The sequence below is a fragment of the Toxoplasma gondii genome, chromosome XI, assembly GCF_000006565.2.
Source record: "Toxoplasma gondii ME49 chromosome XI, whole genome shotgun sequence".
In the NCBI taxonomy this organism is placed as follows: Eukaryota; Apicomplexa; class Conoidasida; order Eucoccidiorida; family Sarcocystidae; genus Toxoplasma; species Toxoplasma gondii.
Window position 1 is genome coordinate 5,209,464 of NC_031479.1, and position 21,866 is coordinate 5,231,329.

The 21,866-nt window shown below is 51.3% G+C and overlaps 7 protein-coding genes across 7 annotated transcripts; 4 read left to right on the forward strand and 3 right to left on the reverse strand.

Moving 5' to 3' along the window:
• Nucleotides 1-23: 23 nt before the first annotated feature.
• TGME49_316250 (hypothetical protein) lies at nt 24-3,093 on the reverse strand. Its single transcript, XM_002364751.1, has one exon. The coding sequence runs from the start codon at nt 2,521-2,523 to the stop codon at nt 1,339-1,341; it is 1,185 nt and encodes a 394-aa protein (XP_002364792.1). The 5' UTR covers nt 2,524-3,093; the 3' UTR covers nt 24-1,338.
• Nucleotides 3,094-3,545: 452 nt separating this feature from the next.
• TGME49_316255 (hypothetical protein) lies at nt 3,546-3,806 on the forward strand (the record flags this gene model as incomplete). The annotated part of the gene is made up of 1 exon (XM_018782900.1): nt 3,546-3,806. One exon carries the CDS (start codon nt 3,546-3,548, stop codon nt 3,804-3,806), a length of 261 nt encoding a protein of 86 aa, XP_018635294.1.
• Nucleotides 3,807-4,231: 425 nt separating this feature from the next.
• Nucleotides 4,232-8,585, reverse strand: TGME49_316260 (hypothetical protein). Its single transcript, XM_002364752.2, has 2 exons — nt 5,780-8,585; nt 4,232-5,213 (listed from the first exon to the last, which is right to left on the reverse strand). The coding sequence occupies exons 1-2, from the start codon at nt 8,162-8,164 to the stop codon at nt 4,977-4,979; spliced, it is 2,622 nt and encodes an 873-aa protein (XP_002364793.2). The 5' UTR covers nt 8,165-8,585; the 3' UTR covers nt 4,232-4,976.
• Nucleotides 8,586-9,296: 711 nt separating this feature from the next.
• On the forward strand, nt 9,297-10,223 carry TGME49_316270 (Rab geranylgeranyl transferase type II beta subunit, putative; the record flags this gene model as incomplete). Its single annotated transcript, XM_002364753.2, has 2 exons — nt 9,297-9,345; nt 9,409-10,223. The coding sequence occupies 2 exons, from the start codon at nt 9,297-9,299 to the stop codon at nt 10,221-10,223; spliced, it is 864 nt and encodes a 287-aa protein (XP_002364794.1).
• A 227-nt stretch (nt 10,224-10,450) lies between these two features.
• On the reverse strand, nt 10,451-12,814 carry TGME49_316280 (transporter, major facilitator family protein). The gene is made up of 4 exons (XM_018782901.1): nt 11,818-12,814; nt 11,314-11,709; nt 10,914-11,178; nt 10,451-10,802 (listed from the first exon to the last, which is right to left on the reverse strand). Exons 1-4 carry the CDS (start codon nt 12,652-12,654, stop codon nt 10,705-10,707), a joined length of 1,596 nt encoding a protein of 531 aa, XP_018635293.1. The 5' UTR covers nt 12,655-12,814; the 3' UTR covers nt 10,451-10,704.
• On the forward strand, nt 12,238-14,559 carry TGME49_316290 (hypothetical protein). The gene is made up of 8 exons (XM_002364755.2): nt 12,238-13,214; nt 13,272-13,293; nt 13,350-13,507; nt 13,564-13,719; nt 13,777-13,809; nt 13,871-13,912; nt 13,970-14,107; nt 14,169-14,559. The coding sequence occupies exons 1-8, from the start codon at nt 13,020-13,022 to the stop codon at nt 14,253-14,255; spliced, it is 831 nt and encodes a 276-aa protein (XP_002364796.1). The 5' UTR covers nt 12,238-13,019; the 3' UTR covers nt 14,256-14,559.
• A 2,055-nt stretch (nt 14,560-16,614) lies between these two features.
• Nucleotides 16,615-21,669, forward strand: TGME49_316300 (ATP-dependent DNA helicase, RecQ family protein). Its single transcript, XM_002364756.2, has 4 exons — nt 16,615-17,937; nt 18,322-18,642; nt 19,147-19,533; nt 20,060-21,669. The coding sequence occupies exons 1-4, from the start codon at nt 17,281-17,283 to the stop codon at nt 21,491-21,493; spliced, it is 2,799 nt and encodes a 932-aa protein (XP_002364797.1). The 5' UTR covers nt 16,615-17,280; the 3' UTR covers nt 21,494-21,669.
• The last annotated feature ends 197 nt before the right edge of the window (nt 21,670-21,866 follow it).

The window sequence follows — 21,866 nt, forward strand, 5'->3', positions numbered from 1 at the left end:
TCCGGAGCTTCGAGGAATGCAGTGAATATAGATAGCTCTTCCGTGACTCAGGTTTACAGCACTCGGCTTCGAATCTGGCGGGTTGATGCCCACGATTGCTGGTGTCCAGCTGAACTCTGACACGGGTTTCCGTTCAGCCGGGTGTGAGCTCGTGAAACAAAAAGTTTCCAGTAGCTAACAGGTCAGCCCAGAGGCTCTCTTTGAGCACCTCGCACTCAGAAGCCCACTGACACAGAAGTTGGAAACGCCTGAACTGCATCTAGGATTGAACGCCGCACTGAGCAGCTTTCTGGTGGCACGGGAAAAAGCACATCGCGGCAGGCGACTGCAGAGTCCGCTGGAGTGCGGCTCACGTGAAGATAGGCCTTTCAACCGCTCAGACACTTGACCGTAGCGAAGTGCTTGTAATCAGGATGCACTCTCCTTGAACCACTGTCCCTGATTCTAGCTGTGACACACTCTTGTGTCCCGATGGACGCACCGCAAGCTCTAAAATTTGCCTCCTTGTGGAAATCAATCGACCGTAGAAGCTTAGAGTTCGGAAACGAAGACGCCTCGGCAACGAGGAAATCCGAAGCGATTGGGTGTTCCCACCACTGGCGTCATACAACTCTTCAGTGTTTCCCAAGAATCTCCCACGTGGAAGTCGGAACATAAGCATCTTGGCTAACACGTCTGTTATCTCGAGTCATTCAAATGACTAAGAGAGTGGAGAAAAGGTTCTCAAAGATCGCATCTGACCGGTTACTCTCTTCGAGAACCTACCTCTGCGGTACGCCCGCACTCTGATTAGGTGAGAGCCCCCCGTCTCACATTTCTTTCCGAGAAGACAATGATGCACCGTTAGAGGTGCTCCTCTACAGATGCGTCGATTGACTTCGAGCCTCGCTTCCTCTGTTCGCATTTCCCGAAAAAAAAATACAATTCCTCTTATTTCTTCCGATACTCGTGGAGACGCTAGATATGACTCCGTGGCCGCGTTCACGTGAAACAAAGCACGGCGCCCTCAACATCTTACCCCTCCGCTTTCTTAAAGCCTGATTCTTTTAAAACGAAGAGACTCAGTCTGCCTTCGAAAGAGATGGAGTACCAGGGCAACCGTAAAGGACCAAAAATAGCAGGGATCCTTCGCAAACCATCAGAAGGCCCCGCCTTACCTTTGCCAGATTGGCTCGCACACAGAAACACGTAGTTCGTGGCGCCACTACGTGTCCATAGTTTTACCTGTATGGGTAGATATATGCATCCGAGTACGCAAGAGAAAAGGGCCCGGAAAATGGTGACCCCGCTTCACACCGGCTATTCATTGACGGCGGCTATAAGCCGCGGCTGCACGGTTTACTGTTCCTTAGCCATCATGTCGAGAGCAACAGCATCGACTTCTGGGAATAAGTCAATGAAGTCCATGACTTCGCCCATCTCGGGGTCCCAGTCCTGAACTGGGAAGTTTGGTTTCGCTTCTTTCAGTTCAATCGTGTCCGTGTGACGGGGTTCGTAGTCGTTGAGCTTGCGCGCGCGGAAGAGCGCCTTGTACGAGCCGTCTTCGAGCCGCTTGTAGGTCACTGAGAACTCGTGGGGGCCCTCTCCGCCGCAGTCTGCCCCCATTGCGGACATTTTTCTCACGAATTTGTCCTCCGGATTCTTCACGTCGATTCGAAAGGCCTGGCGACTCTGAATCCAGTAGTACGCGGTCGCCGCCAGGTCGTCGGTGAAGTATCGGAAGTGGGCAAAGCACTTTTCTGGATCCCACGTGAGACGGTACATGGGGGTTTCCGCATCGAACATGTCCTCGACGTCGTAAAAGCCCATACCCTCTCTTTCCACCAACTGTTCAACAAATTCTTCGTACGGAATGGGTTCCAGAGGCACAGCCTGTTCATTAGGAACACCCTTCGAAAGGTGCACGTCGATCCGCCCGAGGTAGCAGGGCGGGGAGACGCTGCGGCAATATCCTACCCAGTAGGAATCCTCGTCTGCAACGCACCCTTTGGGGAGGTTGAACTTTTGCACGTGCCGCTGCTTCCGCTTCAGCACTTCCACAGTGTCGCGTCTGCTCTCGACGTAGTCGAGCACGCCCTGGTGCTGGACGTGGCTGTACGTGACTTTCACCGAGTCTAAATTCACCAAACCGAAAAAAGTCCCGTCGTACAGCGTGTCAAAGGCGACGACGCAGTTTTGCGGGTCGTAGTAGTAATCCAAAAGCACGTCGTACGTGGGCCCGCCTTTGAGAATTTCCATGCTCTTCGCCCCGAGATCAACCAGAGACTCTCGCATTTCCGGAAACAGCAAATACTGCATCACCATCATTGATAGTCCCTCACTCATCAGCCGCCGCGGCGACGACCCCACCTGAGTTGTGCCTTCGAGCGGCGAGACGCCTAGCGGTGGAAAGCCGCTTTGCACATTTTCCGCAGTTGCAACGTTGTCAGCAACAGTGAACAACCGTTCGAGTGCCGCCAGCACCGCCAACGCGAGGCAGCCACCCCGCAGAAGGGCGGAGCACCGAGATGAGACTCCCTTCATTTGAACACGGAAAGAGACACGCGTTACGCAGCAAACAACACTGAGACGGCGTGTGTCCTCATCCCTCAATAGCCCTTGGCACTTAAGCTCGCATGACGGAATGGAGTTTTTTTGACGTGTCTCAAAAAAAGAACCAAAAGCAGCAACCCAGGGGGATTCCACGCTAGAACGGCTTAGCAGAGTACCGCGACTCACGCTGAACTGCGCTTGGAGACGAGGCTCGATACTGGAATTCACTAAGCACCAGAAGAGAACAGCCACAGAGCAAGAGAGAACCGGTTTGTTCCCGTTTACTCAACCGAAAAAAGCCAGGGGAAAGAATTAGCAAACGTAAAGAGATCCGAGGGAGAGCGACGCCGCTGAAAGTGAGGTAAGTTCAGAGACGGCAACTTCTTGCCCAGCAGAGTGAGCAATCTACGCTTAACGTTTTTCCTAGCCGTTTCGAAATGCCCTCAGTTGATGTCCAAAAGAAACACAACTCGCGTTGCAGGTAATGAAGTAGTCGTGCCAACGACTAGTGAGGAGCAAAGTAACCGAGGGGTTTGTGTCGCACAGTCCTCGCCGTGACTGCACATGACCGAAAAACGCAAGGAAATCGACTACCCAGCGCGCGCCAGGATCTCGCGCTGTTGGGTGTTCGTCGCCATCGCGCGTAAAAAGGACGGGAGCGAGTGCATGCGTTTCATCGCTGGCACTCCCAGTGAAGAACTGCAGGACAGGCGAAAACGTACAGAGCCGACTCAGAAAAGCCATAACATTTTCAGCCAGCAGTTTCAGGGATGCTCGTTGTTTGACTGTTGTATGGGGAGTACTCTCTGGTGGTGAAAGTGCAGATTTTCCATTTCGTGCGTGGAACGACGCCCTGCCTCTCGGGGTGGTTTGCGGTCAGTACAATTTCCGTTTTCAGGACGTTTCTCCTGTTCATGTGCCCAGTTCACGTCGGTGCTTCGTCCTTCTGGGCTTGTTTCTCTTCGAAATCGGGTTTGCTTTTCGGGGACAATTGTTTTCACTGACTGGTCAAAATGTTGCCGTTTATGTCTATGGGTCTCTTCTGGAAGCTCTTCCCTGCATTCGGGCGAGACAAATGCAGGTGCTACTTCCAGTACATTGGAGCGTCCTTCGCCTGGGGGACAGCTTTTGTGTGTTTGGCTGGAACCAAGGACTACTCGGAACGATTTACAAAGCCCAGCTTCTTGTACAAAAGGCACTTGAACAAGCTCCTCCAGAATGGCAAAATCGACCAAGAAAGGCACAACCTCCTCCTCACCGGTGCGGTCCACTAAGGAGTTTCTGTGTAACAGTGCACTCCTGCTGGCCTGTACGTGTTTCTAAAACATGCGGTTGGAACAGTTCGAGTTTCTGAAGACATGAACTGCAGCACTTGCGGGTCTCGAGACGAGCGAAGCACGGGACTGAGACAAACCGCCAGCAGGCGGGCAGTACACAGTCGCTCGTGCGGCGATGGATGTGCGTAAACGAAATAATTATGTGTATGACACATGACAAAGATGGCGTGTTTGAGTTAAGCAGTTCAGCTCTGTTTGCGGCCAGCTGTGAACTCGTTTTACCACCATCTGTGTGTGCCTTCTGGAAACATTTTATCAATTGATAGACAGTGGCGCTTCTTGTATGTAGGTGCCATCTGAAGGCACCCGCAGTGCGGCAACTCCCGGCATGTATCTTGCGGGGTCGGCCTACCGACTGCTGGGTCCCGTACTGAACTCGCAGTATTGCCTCCTCACGACAAAGTTTTTGTTGAGCTCCGATAGAGTGTAGTAATGTGTTGCCCATCAAAAGTAAAGTATCTCTGACAGGTAGAGAAACTTGCGTGTAGTATTACCTTATGTTAGCTACCAGAAGTGTTCGGAGCGGGTTGCTGCCGTCTGCATACTCAGGCGCCACGTAGTGTGCTCTGCCTGCCTCGTCGATCCGCCACACTGCGTTAAATTGACGGGCTTAGTGGGTGCAGGCGTCAACGTGATGACGACAGTGGCGGTAATTATATGCAAATCGCTTTGGCTGTTTATGACAGCTGTTACTGTAGATAGAGCCGCTGCCCATCCGATCGAGCTTAGAACAGCCGGGACGCAGATGACGCCAGGTGTGAATCTTGCAAGAGAGTGGCTTAAAGTTGAGGCAACTAGTTTCGTAAGATGTATTTTGATGTTTTAGTTTACCAGGTCTTTGCCGTTTAACAAAGACGCTCACCACATGCAGATGGTTAAGGGCTGCACACATTCCGTCAGGCGCCCTCTCGGTAGCAATACACAAGTCCTTGAAGATCACTCAAGTAAATAAAGCTCGCTTCGTCACATAGCTCGTGTTTCAGTGTCTCACGACTATTGAAAACTTTACAGCGTGGTGTCCGTAAACGTACAGCACGTGTGTGTATTGCTTTCTCGACGGACCCGAAGAATGGAACATGCCAGACACTGAGCAGCCTCGCATGGTAGCTAGTCAAAACTCTTTAGACAGAACGTCTCTTGCATCTTTCGGATAGCCACCTTGATGGAGGAGTGTGTGGCATAGTAAAGCTCCCGCTGAACGTGTTTAAAGAAGAACAAGTGACAGAGGCATTGCGAGCACAACAAAATGTCGACTCCCCTCACTGGAAACCAGTGCGCCAAGGGCCCCGTAGACAGCAGCGGGAACGGAAACAAGTCGACGAGTGCAAAAGAAACTCCGGCAACCTGCACAGACAAATGGAGAGACACCAGTTTATCCGTAGAATCTGAGCATTTGTGACAGTGTGAAGATGTAGGCCACAGTACCCTCTACTGTAGTGGTGGCAGATGCACGGAATGACTAAGTTTCATCCCGAGGGGAGCAACTTCAATGTGTAGTACCGCTCCCCTCACACGGGAGTCATGGGTGAAACGGAATCGTTCAGCAAAAAAGAAAGAACTCTCGGTTACTTTATCTAAGATGGCGGATCTGCAAGAACATTGTGAGTACACTTTCTGCTCGGAGGCAAGACGTCGTGATCAGGGAGATGGAGTGCTACATGGAACACACAGCGAAATATGCCACGGCGTGACGAGGGTCTCGCCCAACACAACACATTCGTATGTTTGGTGAAATGTTGCAGGTGACAGTCTGGAATGAGAAGGTAAGTTGCTGTGTTTTATTCACCTCCTACTTGATTGTATACCGTAGACGCCTCGCTATCAACGCAAACATGTCAAGCTGTCAGAAAAAAGTTCCCCCGCTTCCCACTGTTCGTGATCCCCTTCCCACTTGTTTTGGTGTCGCTTACCAACCAAGAAAAGGATACTGTAGCCTGAGAATCTCTCTTCTGCTGGAATGCGTCTTCACTGGTGGCGAGCGAGAGCACCACAAAAAGGCAAAACAGCCGAAGGAAGAGGAAACACGCGACCGAAAGACCAAGCCGGTACGCGGAAACTCTGGCAATGGCAGCACACTCGGGCGACCATCCACTGCCAGCGACCGCGGCAGTATTCGATGGCCGCTGTGTTGCTCTTCCGTAAGTGTAGGGGTCCAGAACTGTTGCGGATTCAGGGATAATAAAGGCAAAAGCAGACAATGCTGTTGCATCTTTGTGGAAGACATCTGCATTTATTTCCTCTTCGCGACGAGAACCGTACGGACCTGCTATCCGTTTTGGGCTAGGCGGCAACTCTTTCGGAGAGTTTGGACCAGCTGTAGCGGCCATGGGAGGCAGTGAATGGTGCTGACCCAGGCATTGTGCTGGATAGGAAGATTCACGGTCAAAGATTACAAACAAGAAAATGAAGGACAGCACGGAGAGTATCACGCTGAGAAAGAACTTTTGTCTGCCGTGGAACGCCCCGTTGGTAGCGTGACTGTAGTCACTCAGAATGCCACGCAGCAGGCAGAGAGCGCTGACCCAGTGCAATGCGGCTAAAAGTTGCCAAAACGACGACAACTGCAGTGGTCTTCCACCTAGCGCTAGGAAGGCTCTCGAGAGCAAAAGCTGGTCGGCTTCCAAGGCCATCAATAGGAAGAGGATGATGAATGCGCAAGTCGCCACGAAATAAGATGCCCACCACACGAATGTACGGTTCTGCATGTACGTTGCCGCGAGTTGGAACGCTGGCTCCTCCTGTGTATCCGCCGTATCGACACTCGCGTGTTCCCCTGGATAGGGTCCCCAAGTTTCAAACGGGTCCAAAACACCGGGGGACGTCCTGATTGTCTGGAGGTGGCGGGAACCGAAAACCGTCTGGCAGCAGGAATTGCTTCCATAAGGTGATAAAGAAAAGTGGACACCAATCGGGCCCTCGAAAAGCCGTGATCTGTCCCATTCGCTAAGATCAACCTCGTCTGCCTCTGTGGACGGCTTGCAATCTCGCATTGCTTGTGCTTTTGTCGCGCTGCAGGATACCCAGTCCAGAGAAGGCCTTTCAGCAGCCTGGAGCTTCAGTCTCTCCATCCTGGCTGCCGCTGCCTTCGACAGAACATGCTCCCAGGGTTCGCCAAACCCACTGAGAGCAGTCAGAGCTGTACCAGGCCACCCTCCCAAGATCCACTCCGTATCGAATCCGCCCTCTCCAGAAAACCACGTTTGATGCTTAGCCAGTGCATATGTTCGGTCGCTGCGACCACGGCCAAAAAAGCTCGCCGCGTCTCCACGAGAATTCAGCACCGACTGCAACCGTAGTGCCCGACAGAGTGCGAGGATTCTCACCGCGAAATACAGGTATACAACCAAAAGGACGCAGCAAATGAATGATGTGGTTGACAGGCAGGTACCCACAACTAGCCTCGTCCACGGAGCGAGAAACTCTGAAACGAATGGGGCGTGCATTTTCGCTGAGGCAGCGAGCGCTGAAAAAAAGTCTTTGTTGCTCTCCGCTTGGTTTGATAGGTTGCTTTCGTCGGCGGCAACCTCAACGGGCTGCTCGGCGGGGACGAATCTCCTGGTAGCATTTTTGAGGGAGGTACGGTGCTCGGCCTCGTAAAAGCCATACGCCCTTTGTGGTTTCAAATGGGCGCCGCCCCCCACTGCGGAAATCTGGTATACCTGTTCATGAGCCTCGTGGTTGCTCCCATCTCGTGAAGACTTACCAGAGGGCCGACTCGTCTCAGCAGTCAGCTCGCGAGCGCCATGCAAGGTGAGGCCTTCCTTGTTCGGTGAGGTGAAACGGTTCCTAATCAAATGTGTCAGCGTCTTGCGCCTTTGGTTCCCGACGTCTTGATCCAATACTCTCTTCGGATCGCCTCTAGTAGAAACCGATTCACTTTCACTCCTGCCCAGCAGCAAGAGAGAGGCCTCGGACCCAGCTCGTCTCCGCTGGGGGCCTGAATGAACACCGTCTACATGGGTGGCAGTCGGAGGAGCGTGATCTTCAGCTGAAGAACTGGTATTGATAGTTTCTTCAAAAAAACTGGTTGGACGCGACTGACGGACACGGTAACTCAACGAGGCCACGTCAAATGTGGCCCCCTCTCGCTGAGGTATTTTCCTTGTGAATTCAGCAGGTCTCGCGAGGGCAAGAGGTCCGGGGGTGAAGACGGATGATAAGAAAGCCAGTAGAAGTGCCAGAAAGATATGAAAACCAATCCGTGTCAGGAGCGATTGAGTCCCTAGGCCTGTGCTGCGAAACACGCCGCGGCTGCTAGGTTCTTGCTCACTGCCCGGCGTTCGAGACACCATCATGACCGCGTAGGGAGACCATCACGTCTCCGAAAAGTGAACGACGGCCCTCCCGCAAATATGACACTTTTCTTGTCAGGTTACGGAAACGGAGCCTCTCTGTTTCCTCGTGAAAAGCTCTGCCCCACGGAGAAGACAAGCCCAGTCGAAGCTAGCGTGGGTGGGTCACGTCCATACTAGCTGGGCCTGCGAATGAGCTCCGCGTCGGAGGCGGTGTCCCGGACAAACATATTTCAAAGGTCGGAAGATAACCGCAGCTGACAGGGCCGATTGAAGAACTTTCAACCAAACGTTTGACACGAGTGCTGAACAAAGAATGCAGATGGACTCGGGCGCAGAAGGAAGAAGAGAAACAGACACACGCACGCAGGTCGCTTCACGTAGCTGTCTTGACTCGCCAGACGAGTGCGCTCTTCATCCTCGCCCGTAAACGCGATCTCCACTCCCCCCGGTTTTTTCTGCATGTGTGCGGCAGAAATTTGAGGGGGGCGCCACGCGAAAGTCTTGGGACGGAAGATCTTGGACACATGTGACAAGGTTTTTTTGCGGCGGTCAACATCTTTCCAGAACTGCGGAACATTCTAGAAAAGGGTTTCTCTGCCATGTGTGCGAAGAAACCTGGTGGTGAACATCAGAATCGCGGACGTTGTTCCGGCCACTCGCTCTTCACCCATTGCTGGCTTCACCGCGCTTCGATCGAAAAAAAAAGTGACGAGTAGAAACCCTGAAGCGGAATCTGTGCTTCTTTGGTGTACGGATACGGGCGGTTGACTCGCAGTCGCCACAGGTGCCAGCGTTGTGATCGTGTTCGTAGGCGGGCGGTTGAGGATGAGACGCAACGGGGGCACTGCATGAGAGGAGGGTGAGAGGGTCGGCACCAAGAGCTCCGTATATATTTTCGACGGTCATCATGGAAAGTCCGCAAAGTGAAGAAGGGGACAGAGAAGGGAGCGGGTGTCTGGACGGGAAAGAAACATTTCCGAAGAATGTAAAAGGTGGTGACACAGGGGCCGCCATTTTGAAGCCCGCCTTCCCCAGTGAGTATGCATTTTACAGGTCGCTCCATGAACGCTATCTGCTTCACCTCAATGATGACCCATTTTCACTCGAGGCGTTTCTGACGCAGCATTTGAAGATGGGGGGTGCCTACTGGGCTCTAACGACCTTATGGCTTCTAGGGAATGGTAGCGGAACTGGCTCATCGTGGTCCGAGGTGAAGAGCGCTTCTGTCGCTTGTGAAGCTTCAGTGTTTTTGAAGCGAGAGAAGGAACTCTGCGACTGGGTGTTGTCCAGCCAGCATCATGCAGGAGGATTCGCACAGGGGCCTGGACAGGACCCTCACATTACGAGCACGCACTACGCCCTTCTCCTGCTTGTTGGCATGAACAAGCTTCATCTGGTCGATACAGATAAAGTTGCGGCCTGGGTCAAAAGTTTACAGACTCCAGCGGGAGGATTCAAGGGGGATGAATGGGGAGAGTGTGACACACGTTTCGCCTACTGCGGTGTAGCTTCTCTCACGCTTATCGGTCAGCTCGACCGGAAAACAGCGGAAGGAACTGCGTTGTACGTGCAGAGATGCAGAAATTCTGACGGAGGCTTCGGGTGGATACCTGGGGGAGAATCTCATGCCGCCTCTGTATTCTGCTGCCTGGCTGCTCTAGCTCTATGTGAGAGTCTTGGATGCGTCGATAAAGAGCAACTGGCTCTGTGGCTCATTGAAAGACAAGTGGAGGGCGGCGGATTCAATGGCCGTCCAGAAAAAGCACCCGATGTCTGTTACTCTTTCTGGATTCTTGCTTCTTTGTGTATTCTGGGATACATGGACTGGGTGGATACCAAAGGTCTGACGGAATTCATTCTCCAAGCTCAAGATGAGGAAGACGGTGGCATAGCAGATAGGCCAGGTGATGTCAGTGATGTGTTCCACACGTATTTCGGGACTGCCGCACTCAGTCTAATGCAGACAGTTCCGGGCATACACAAAGTACATCCGGTTCTGTCTCTACCTTGTGACGTTGTCAGGCGCTCTGATCTCCCACAGTGTGTCTTGTGGGAGTGAGTCCCAACGGAGTTCCCTTCTCTTGGTTCGTGAAAATATCTGCCTCGTTACATTTTTGGTGGATTGTTGCGTAAGCTGTATAGCACCTTCGGAAGCACTTTTCTGTGTTTATACGGTTAAGGACGAACGCTGCACACTGTAGGTTCCTGCGCCACGGGAAGTGCAAGGGTTCAACTCTGAACCAATGCACGAATGTGACTCTTCTCTCTATTTACAAAAGGGATTGACAGAGATAATGAATATCCACGTTTTTTTCGTCACCGTTGCTCGTCTTTGCTCTTCGTTTAACGTTGCTCCGCAGTACGCACTGAAAACGGATTAAAGATGCGGAAAACAGGAACCAGCAACCAGCTGTCGCAGTTTCACCGCATATGTGCATGCTGCATGGTCCCTTAGTTCGCATCAATTTCACCGGGAGACGGCAAGTGGAAGCAATGCGCCAAGAATTGAACACTAACATGGGCTGACCATACGTGAAATACTACGATAGCGCACTTTTATATCGTTGTGGTCGGTTGTCTCCACACGAAACATCCTGCTGGGCCGCATCAATCCTGTTTTCGGCATTCGCTGGAGCATCTGCAGACATACAAAGAACCCGACACGGCTACTTGATCGTGCTCACAAATAGCTTTACGACTAAACAAAAAGCAGCGTTTTCGCCCCGAGGACGGCTGTTGTAGGACTCACCTTCGAATACAGTTTGCAGCTGTCTATCTTTTCTGTACGTCTTGTGGAGAATGCAGTAGACCAGCACATTCGCAATCCACGGCCCAACGGTCATGCAAAGCATTGCTCTGGACAAGGCCCTAGCGTTGCTCTGACGCTGAAGGTCAGTCAACGCAACGAGCTTGTGCGAGTGATCCACACTGATATACCCGAAGACCGTCTGACTCAGAAAACCGACCAGCGGTGCCCCAAGAAGCGCAGCTCCAATTCCTTCGCATGTCGACACCTGCGAAGCACAACAACTAGTCATTCAGTCGATTGGCTAGCGCTCAGTTGTGTGTAAACGAGGTGCTGTCTTGCCGCTTGGTGAACTAGATCGAAACTCCGGGAGCAAAGTGTGCAAAATCGGTATCGTGCTTACTAACGCAAAAACCGTCGCTCGGTGCTGGGGTTTTACTATTTCTGATAATATCGGCCTGTTCACCCCTACGCCTGGCCACCCTGCGAGGAAGCCGATAAGGACCGATAGTACCAGGAAAATCCAAAACGACGATGGTTGTAGTGGGATGCAGGTCAACAAGATGGCCATAAGCCCGGAGCGAAGAATGAGGGAAATCTGCGCCACAAGTGGTCGACCGTGGTCACGAGAAAGACGCGAAGCATAATCGCCCAAGCACCCAACAAATGGTGCAACGAACATCGCTGCGATCCAGCTGGCGGATACGATGAACGAAGACCACCAGTCTGTGATGCCGCAGTATTGGAACCACATTGTGCAGAAATTTAGAGCAGACCGAGGTATGCCATTTAGGATTCCCTGCAGAAACATTAAACAATACACACTGCACGCGTTTTCGAGGCAGTCGTTATAGTATGCAGAGCACAACTAAAAACTGTATGCGGATTGACCACTTGAACGACTTACCACGAGGAGCATTGACCAAAAGCTTCCGTTCCACAAAACGTACAAAAGCTCCTTTGGCGAAAACCATTTGACTCCAGAAGATTTTTGAAGTCTCTTCTGTTCTGCAGAATCTGGTACTCGCAGGCCCAGGCAGATAGCCATGACTATAGATACCAGTCCACACATGGCGAAAGCGTATCTCCACCCTTCAGCGCCAAGAATAAACAAGCCAGAGACAGAAGTTGCGGCCTGCAAAGATATGATTCGCCCCAAGGACTGGAAGAAGTGCATCGTTCCGAAGCTCGTTCCACGACTCTCGGCGGGAACTTCTTCAGACAAAACCTTTTGGGAAAGGGGCCCCATGGCTGCCATGAACAGGCCAGTGAAGCACATGAGCGGCATCACTTGCCATGGCATCCAAACAAAGAAAAACAGAGCACTGGCCAACCCCCATCCAAGAGCAGTAGATGCAAACATTCGACGACGACCGCAGCAGTCAATTGCTAAACCCCAGAGTGGGCATGCTATGGCGTGCGCTATACGGGAGCACGACGATGCTGTACCTAGTCCCACTGGAGAAAGTCTCAGGTCAATCTCAAGCGACTTGAAACTGGCTGGCAACAGTTGGTCAGTGGCACCATGGACTGCGGCGTATGTATACGTCGACAAAACAGCTGATCGGCCACCTGGTTGGTAGCCTGTTTCCGGGCACCAGAATAATTCCTGGCACGTGAATCGCTTCCTCCTTTGCGCTGGCTGCGCTGGATCCTCGGCAGCAGCAGCGCCATTTTCAACATCTTGCTGGTCACCGAGAAGAGGAGCACCAGACTTACTCTCATCAGCCGAAGAAGATCTCATCTCTGAAGAATCGATCTTCTTCAATGCATATTTCGAGCAGTTACCATCCCATTTCTCGCTGGTGGAGACAAGACATGGTACAGCTAACTGCGACAAGACTTGAGGATATAGCTAGAAGCATAAACGAGGTTGTCAACGGAACAGAAACAGAATCGCACGAATCCAAAACGATTAGAAATAAAATAGTGGTAAGTCCCCATATCAAATACGTAGAACGGTACTGAAAGCAACGCACAACCGTGTTGTGTCGCTACACTGCGCATGTACACTACTCTGGCAGACACCGATGCGTTCTGCGCGCGCGCAGGCAACTGTAAAAGTCAGCCTCCAAAACGCCGTCAAACGTGGACAGAAATTTTGTTATAATGAAGACCACCATATTTTTGATTGATTTCCTAGGTGTTTTGTCCTTCTGGTTACTCTTCGTAGCAGGCCAAGGGGCAGAGACTGGCAGGACCGACTACGTCCCTCCTGTGCCACTTGAGGAAGCTAAGCCGGTCACAAACGCCGCAGATGGAGCAGGCTGCTGTGCTGTTGCATCGGATGCTTCCAAAACTCAAGTGAGACAATCTTCTGTCTGCGGAAGGCATTCTCTCCATCAGTTGCGCTGCATCTAGGCGGAAGCTGAAAAAGAACTCGGTGGGGACGTGTTTGCGCATGACCAGGGAATGCGTTCTGACATCTCGCTACTTTAGCAAAAACTCTCAAAAACCTGGTCGAGACAAGAGATTCCGCGAACACTGTACGCATCAAGAATGCAATAGCGAAGCTTGTGACACAACAGCAGGCAGAGCGACTGGTTTCCAAAGCTGTGGAGGCTAAGGCCAAAAAGGATGCCGAGGTTGCCGAGGCGGTACGCTTTCAAATGTGAATGCATCTGCCTACGCTATCGAAGCCAGGTGTGTACAGGAAGTCCAAGCCCTCGAAAAGGAACTAGCTGCTCTGTGCGAAGCTCATACGAAATCCGAGCAAAAAGCCGCCCAGTTAGACGAGCAACTGCTGAAGACCAAGGAAGTCGCGATTGAAAAGGCGCACAAACTAAGCAAAAGCGTAGAGGCCGAGCTGGTGAGGTTTGTTTTGCCAGTGAATCAACACGGCACTTATTCCAAAGATTCGACACAGGATTTTGTGAAGAGAGAAGTGCAACAGATACAGGTGCGTCGGGTGATAGCTGCACAGACCGAGTCACGTAACGCGAGGAAATGTATTTCGTCAGTCGGCGCTACCTAAATTTCGTACACAAGATGCTGAAGCTGAGGTAAGTATTTAACGGACCTGGCACCTCACAGGTTGTCTTATCATGAGTTTCTGACAGAGGAAGGTACACCAGGCCACCGCGGATATACAGTTAGACGGAGTGGCAGCAGCCGTAAAGGAAGTGGAAGCTCCCTCTCAGGTGGAGACGGCACAGTTGCAGACAGAAAGAGCAGTAGCTGAGGAGCAGACGGCAGAGGTAAGCGGACACTTACTATCAGCGAAAGCGATATATGCGCAAATAAAACTGTCATTTTCAGACAGACACTCAAGGAAGTGGGAAGAGCTCATTTATTTCTGTGCACAAGAGGAAGCACAGGAAACACGCTGGAAAGCTGACACCATGAGTCGAACAGTGAAGAATGTCGGGCTGTCACTGTATGTTTATCTAAGCATGTCTTTGTGTGAGGAGACTTTTGATGGTCGTCATGGTTAGTTTCGCGTGCCTCGACACAGCCCCTCAATCATTAATCAGATTCTGTTAACAGTTTGTCGAAGCCAAGAGGGAAATGTGATTGGCGACAACACAGTATGTTCATATGACATATGAATGATCAAACAAAGTTATGGCAGTTTCGCCTCAAAACGGTGTCGTTCTCTGATGAGTGACAGAAACAATCAGACAGCACACAAGAGCATGACAGCTGTTGGGGAAGCCCACACTCCGCCTGCATTGTTATCTGTGAAGAAATGCCTCGTTTAGTCTATTTCAACCCCCACCCAAATAATTGCGTATGACGTTAAGAACCCGAGCTGTCTTGCAGGGAGGCATTCTGCGTAGGGTGGCACGCATCCGATAGCGGCGTGGTTCCTACTCTTGTCCCAACTGCGAAAAAGTAGTTGACGAAGTTGGCAGCTCATGTGAAGCCGCTACGTAAGAGACACACCATATCTGACGTCAGTTGCCTAAAAGGCTACCTTGTGCTGCATTACCCACTTGAGAAATTTCGTGTTCATTGGAGGGCAACCGCCCCAAAACTGCGCTAGGCTTCCTTAGTCTAATGAACGTTGCCGTACCAGCTCTGGATGACTGAGAGTTTGAGCTATTCTGATCTGATGTTTGCGTCTTCGTGTGTGGACCAGATGGAGCGAAATGAAAAAGTGATCTGGTCACGAGTTTGGTGGCTTTTCGCGAAAAGGACTCGTCGATGCCCTTTCCTTGTCTAAGGATGCTGCCGGGCCTCCTGTATCTGTCAGTTCCCTGCCAGCACATTGGTCTGAGCAAGGGCTGTGCTCTGTTGTGTAACAGTTGTACACACGACAATGTATGGCTGGGTGCGCATTCTATGGAGCTCACCTCCATCTACAAGACTCGCTGGTTATATGGCGTACAGGCACAAACATGCAAAGTCTTTCGATGTTACCACGTACAGCCACATGTCAGGCGAATGCGAATACTCCGTTTTTGGTGGCGCAGAACTTGCTAGTCTCATTTGAGCAATACAGTTGTACCCGACTGGTACAACTAAGCATTATGACTTCTTCGGAAACAGCTGCCGCCGCATCCTGAGGAGAGGCAGACAACTAATGGACCCCTGGTGCTGACCGTCACTTCAGTTGAGCAAAAAACGACCAGGCGTTTTGCACGTATTCTGCTTCGCCGTGGCAAGCGCATGGCCTTGATGAGCCCCGGCACCAGAGATGATAAACGCTACTGGCAAAATGTCTACTCCGCCGGGTGTTTCGCATGCCATTATGGTTGAGATGCTGGCGGCGCTAGAAAACGCTCTAGTCCATCCACCTGGTAAAGAAACTCGTTGCCTGCCTTCCGAACATCCACACCGGTATGCTTTCCCAGGCGTGTCTTCTAGATAGCTACTAGGGTTGGAGACGAAGGGAGAGGCTGCTCTCAGTCACTGCCGAAATCGATGTCAAGTCTTGAAACCCGACATCCAACCATGACGTGCCATAACGTAGAGAGGCATTCATTTCTTCACTGAATACCATCCCCAGTGGATACCACTGGACCGCATTCGACTTCCGTCACCGGAAGGTTCAATCTTGTATCACTGCCTTCGTTTTTGAATCGGGCTTCTAAGACTAGCAGAACCAGCCACCAACAGCCTCAAGAAGAATACAAGAGAGAAACGAAGGGCAATGTTGTAGGGAATGGCAGGGAAGATAACAATCGAGCGGAAGGGAGCGGCACGCGAGGCGCATACCAGTAGTCAATTTCTTGCACATCACCTGCAACGTGCGCCCGTTAAAAGTTTTTGCCTCAAATTACGGACGATAAAAACCGTCGAATGCAGGCATTTTGCTTCATTGTCCTATGATGCACTTTTTCGGTGCTGACCAATGGACAAACTCGTATGCTTGTTTGTCTTCGTGTGCCATAAGATGTGTATTCACCATTGCAATGTAGCGCATGCGTCTCATCGAAGACTATTTACTGTTGTAAAGAATTCCCTCGTTTCCGTTCATGACCAACTTCTCCTCCTGCCCATCGGCTCGTACAAGGCCACCTGCTGTAATGGCAGTGATGTCTCCTGCTCCAGCCGCATCGCTACGACAGTCTTTCTTCAGTCCCTGCTGTCGGTTGGCTCGCGTGCAACGAGAGGCATGCAATCCGTGTCCATCTATCACGGGTACATCAGCGAACCGATGCTTAGCGCGAAGACAGCAAGAGGAATACGACCGTGTTACCCCAGACTTCGTATTGTTCAAGGCCAGAGGCGAATTTTTCATATGGAGCCGAAAGAATCGGGGGGCTGTATACTGAATTCGTTTTCCTCGTCAGTCGCCCTGTGCTTCAACGGCGCCTGCAGCATGCAAAGAACGGCGGGTCTGATTGGTTGCGCGTGTTCCCCTTCCCTCTGAAACTGTTGACTAAAACGTGCCGGAATTTCTTTTCTGGAACATCGGTCGCGTAAATTTTAGCACTATGGGAAGCCTCATCCGTTTCAGTGGCATGCCAGCCTCTTTGTAGGGCTTCTGTGATTTGCGTGTTACAGGCACCAGCGCATGCACATTTTTTTGGTGAGAGTTTTGGGGGCTAGTCTCGCTCTTTCGTCGCCTTCTGAAGCTCGAATTGTGCTTACGGACCATATGCACATATCTGAATTTACTTCGCTTCTCCAAAGCTGCATTGGCTTTCATTTATTTATGCCCGGCCTCTGTGTGTGTTTCCAGAGTATAGGAAGATAACGAGAAGACATACTTACATCAGCATGCTTCCCTGTTTCAATCTGAACATGTTTATATCAACATGTACGTACCACCGCATATGTGCGGACATACATACTCGAATTTGACTGGACCCCGTTTTTAAAACGACACATACATAGCGGACCGATGTAATATATATATGTATATATACATATAAAAGCGTGCATCCGGGGACCCAGTTTGCTTCAGAGGGTAGTTTACTATATGGAGAGAATAGGATCTGCAGGTTTGTCTCTTGTTGACCCCGACTGTATCATAATTGAAGATGATACCAGCTCCAGGGGGTCGGCAGCAGTGGAAGAACAACGCGCTGCTTCCGCTGGCGAGGGGGCCGACCAAGCGAAAGCTTCTCTGGCCGAAGACCAAATTAGAGAAGACGCGATAGTCGCCGATTCTGCGCGAGCAGATCATGGAGTAGCGATCAAGGAACGTCTCCGAGAGGTCAGCCAGCGGCTCGAAGACGTGGAGGCCCAAATTGCCATGCTCAAGACAGAGCGTATGCAACTGAGGGAAGAAGAGGCGGACCTAACAGCGCAGCTCAAGCGAAATCGTCTTGGTAGTACAGCACGGTGTACCTCCGATTCTGAGAAACAGACTTCTCTCGAGCCAGACTGGTCTTCGCGAGACTTTCCGTGGACATCTGCACTGGAAACGGCCGCGCTTCGGTTCTTTGGAATCCGAGATTTTCGGTTCAATCAGAGGGAAGTGATGAACACGATTCTCTCGTCTCATGACGCCCTTCTTATCATGCCAACAGGAGGAGGGAAAAGTCTCTGCTTCCAACTACCCGCTCTGATTGATGGCGCTGCCAGCCGCCTGACGCTCATTGTTTCTCCCCTGCTGTCTCTCATGGCCGACCAGGTGGGTTTTTTTGAACGCCCTCAGCTACCAGTCTTTCCAAAGAAAAACGTTTTTGTTCACTGGTCAACATTTTCGCTTAACGACCCTAATGAATGCTTGACTTTGTGGACGGGAGAATAATAAATCCAGCTTTCTCGGGTCTTCGAGGGAAAGCATAAGCATGCGTTCGCACGAAAAGGAACTGGGTAGACTTCGCGGAACTGTCTTCTGCATGCACCACGATATGTCCTCTATCATGAATCAACTGACGTGGAACGAACAACTCAATTGACGGAAGAGCTTTTTTGCTGCCCTTGCAATCCATTCAAATGAGCGGGCACCTAGAGGATTCTGATATAACGCCGAGTTCGTGCAAAGCGAGTCTCTTGGCTTTCTGTCGTGCAGGTTGCCGCTTTGCGGGCACTGAGGCTCCACGCGTTTTACTTGTCAGCAACGAGTTCGAAGGACGAAAAAGACGAAGCAAGTAGAGTGCTGAAGCGGCTGGAGGGAAAGGCTGCTGCGTCCCAGTCACAGAAGGGGCAGAAAACAGAGAATCGGAGCGCCGTCTCACCTGATCGGTCTTCAGAGAATCTAGGGGCTGTGTTCGTATACGTGACTCCGGAGCGAATAGCCAAGAGCAAGAAGCTGATGTCTCAGCTGGAGAAAATTCACGCGGCAAAAAACCTTGGTTTGATTGTCGTTGACGAAGCCCACTGCGCATCTCAAGTAAGAGTTTACGTTTGCTTCGTGAAAGCAAATACTCCGGCATCTACAACACCAGGTTCGTTCTTACTTCTTCAGAGTTGACTATTCTAGTGGCTAAACGAGGAAAAATTGTAGCAATGAACCTTTCTGTGCTCCCACTGTCTCTGTTGTGGGCCTTGTTGAGTCCTCTGATCACAATTGTTTGTCCAGCCACTTCGACCGTCTGCAAACACACAAACATCGACTTCTCGTCGCTCTGCAGCTTGTCGTGTGAGCAGTCCCATCCTCCAGTGATTTCTGTCGTACTAGGACGAGAGCGGGTTAAAATTGACGCGTTTGCCGCTGTTGGAAAGTTTCACGGCATTCACTGAAGGGGTCCTGCCAGGCGCTGTAGGTACGTGGTTTTTGATGGAAAGTGAGTCTAGCAACCATGCCGGTAGACAACGCCACGGTGTGTTTGTGACTGCGTGGCAGCCATCGAGACAGCTTCCGTTCTGGCATGTTTTTCTGGATTCCTCACTGCAGTGGGGGCACTCCTTTCGACAGGATTATCGGCAGCTGATTTTGCTGAAGACACAGTTCCCACGGGTGCCTTTGTTGGCACTCACCGCGACAGCAACGCCTCCAGTCGTAGATGACATTAAAAAAATGTTGCATATACCGTATAGCCGAGTGTTTCGATCACACACAAACCGGGCGAATCTGTTCTACCACGTCGTCCACAAACCAAAGACAAGCGAGGAGCAAATTCGGCTCATTGCGGACTTCATCAAGGCCTTCAACGGACAGTCAGGAATCCTCTACTGCCTTTCGCGAAAAGAGGCAGAAACGCTCTGTGTGGCGCTGAAACGCGACTTCCGCATATCGTGCGCCTTCTACCATGGTGACCTCGATGCCAACAGTCGTCTCGAGGTAGGGGTCGCTCCAAATTTTTTCCGAAAACATGAGTTAACAAAGCTTTTCCTCTATGGCGGTGTGTGGCGCAGCGCTGATGCAAATTCTACCACCGTTATGTGGCCCACCCGTCGGTCTTTATGCCTTGGTGCGAGTGTTCAACTTCTGTATTTTCTCATTCCACTGAATATTTCTTTACGGGTCACAACGGGAAAGAACGAACTCAACAACAGCGGATCGTACTTGTGACGGCAGTGGATGGTGGACGACTTGAGGCTACCTCTTCCTAACAAAAATCCCTGTTACGTGCCAGTGACACGTCAGAGTTTGAAGGCGGCAAGTGCACTCTGCGGAAAGTCGGCGATGACATTAGCAGTCGATGTTCAAGCTACTGTGGATGCCATCACTTCTGAATTAAGAGGGCCTCAGGATCAGTAATGAGCGTACACACGACGAGTCCGCTTGTTTCGTGGTTTTCTTTATATCAGGCTCTATCGGCAGCTCACAGGGCCACAATCTGTGTGTGTTACGTATGTATACGCAGATCCACAGACAGTGGTCAACAGGATACATCTCTGTCGTCGTCGCGACCGTTGCTTTTGGCATGGGCATCAACAAAGCGGACGTACGATTCGTTGTCCACCACTCCCTGCCAAAGTCATTAGACAACTACTACCAAGAAACTGGAAGGGCCGGACGGGATGGAAGCCCGGCCCACTGCCTTTTGCTCTATCGTCCGTCCGATGTCAGCAGGCAGTCTGTGATGGTTTACTGGGAACCTTCTGGGCTGCGACTGCTCTACGAAATGGTCCGCTTCTGTTCGGGCCTCGAGCCGCTCAGAAGTGGCACTTGGAGTGGTCGGCGCTGCCGGAGAGAAGCCATCTGCGCACACTTTGGAGACGCCGCTGTTTCTTGCGAAAGAATGTGTGACCAGTGTGAGATATCGAAACACAAGGCAGCGGTGAAGACAGTTCCCGTAGGAACAGGACGAAGCCAGCCTGACGCTGGAGATGTCGACGTAGGCTCTCTACGGGAGGCAGTCGGAATCATGCTTCGCGTGCTTGAAGATGCTGACAAGAAAGAAAAACAGGCTGACGCTGGAAAGATGACCCTGCTGCAGTTACAAACTGAGTGGAAGAAAAAATTGAAGCGCAAAGACTTCGGATCTCCCTCGTTCCCGGCAGATGCCGACGTCCTTCAGGCTATCTTGATCAATGCAATATGTCTTGACTACCTTTCGGAAACGTTCGCTCACACGCCATATAGCACTAATTCTTACCTGCAGCTCAACCCAAAAGCTCGACGGTGCCTCTGCCAATTACAATCGCAGAGTGTCGACGAGGTATTTCGTGATATTGACACCCGCATCTTGGCTGGAAGTCCTGGTTTGTTAACCAGCTGGACCGACTGCGGTCCTGTTACGTGGTCAAAAAGTCATTCGACGAGTTTGTTGCCACAAACAGGTCGTAAACGGGACAGGGAGGAGACCGAAGACGGAGATTGTGGTGGCTCGCTGAAGAGAAATGACTTACAATCCAGTAGCTGCTCGGAGTACGCAGGAGTCATACGAACCACTCTCGAGCAGTTTGCGTTGAATATGGGTCGCCAGAAAGGTGTTTACGCATCGTGTGTTCTGGGAAACAACGAAATCGAACGGCTTTGTTTTCGCCTCTGCTGTGAACAACCGGACGCCACTCATGAGACCCACGGAGAGGCAGAAGATCGCAACGAAGAAAAAGGTGTGGGATCTTTCATACGCATAGAAAAAGATAACATGCGTAAGAGCCCAGAGAGCTGGAGTGCCTCTGGAAGCTGGGTGGCAATTTTGCAGGCCGTCGCATTAGGAAGCTCAGTGGAGCTGCCGCCGGCGGAAGTGATACTTGGGCCAGTGCTCGTGGCAAGAAAGATCGAGCTCTATGGCGACGACATTGTCCGTTCTTGTATTCAGTCTTTGCGAAGACAACCAAGTAAGGGCTGATCCCGTCATAATTTTTTCAACGGGTAGCATTTCGGCAGACTTGAGAATCAAGTGACTTGAAAAGAAGTGAATCTCTCAATGGCTCGGAGAGTTTTCTGATTTGCTTATTTGATGTAGTTGATTAGTTATTGCAGGCTTCACCTCTTGCCTACCGCTGGCAAAGGACGTTCACCAGGAAAACACCCGTAGCTCGCACGCATGAATCGGCCAACAGCTGCAAGCTCTCTCAGTGGCATAGTGCGGACACCGGCCTCACTTGGCACGAAGTTTAATACTCATATAGAGTATTATCAGTCACGGTATGTATAACCCAAACCACAAGCAAATTGCAGCTGAGTGATTAAGGACTGAGGCTGTTTCTCAATACAATTCA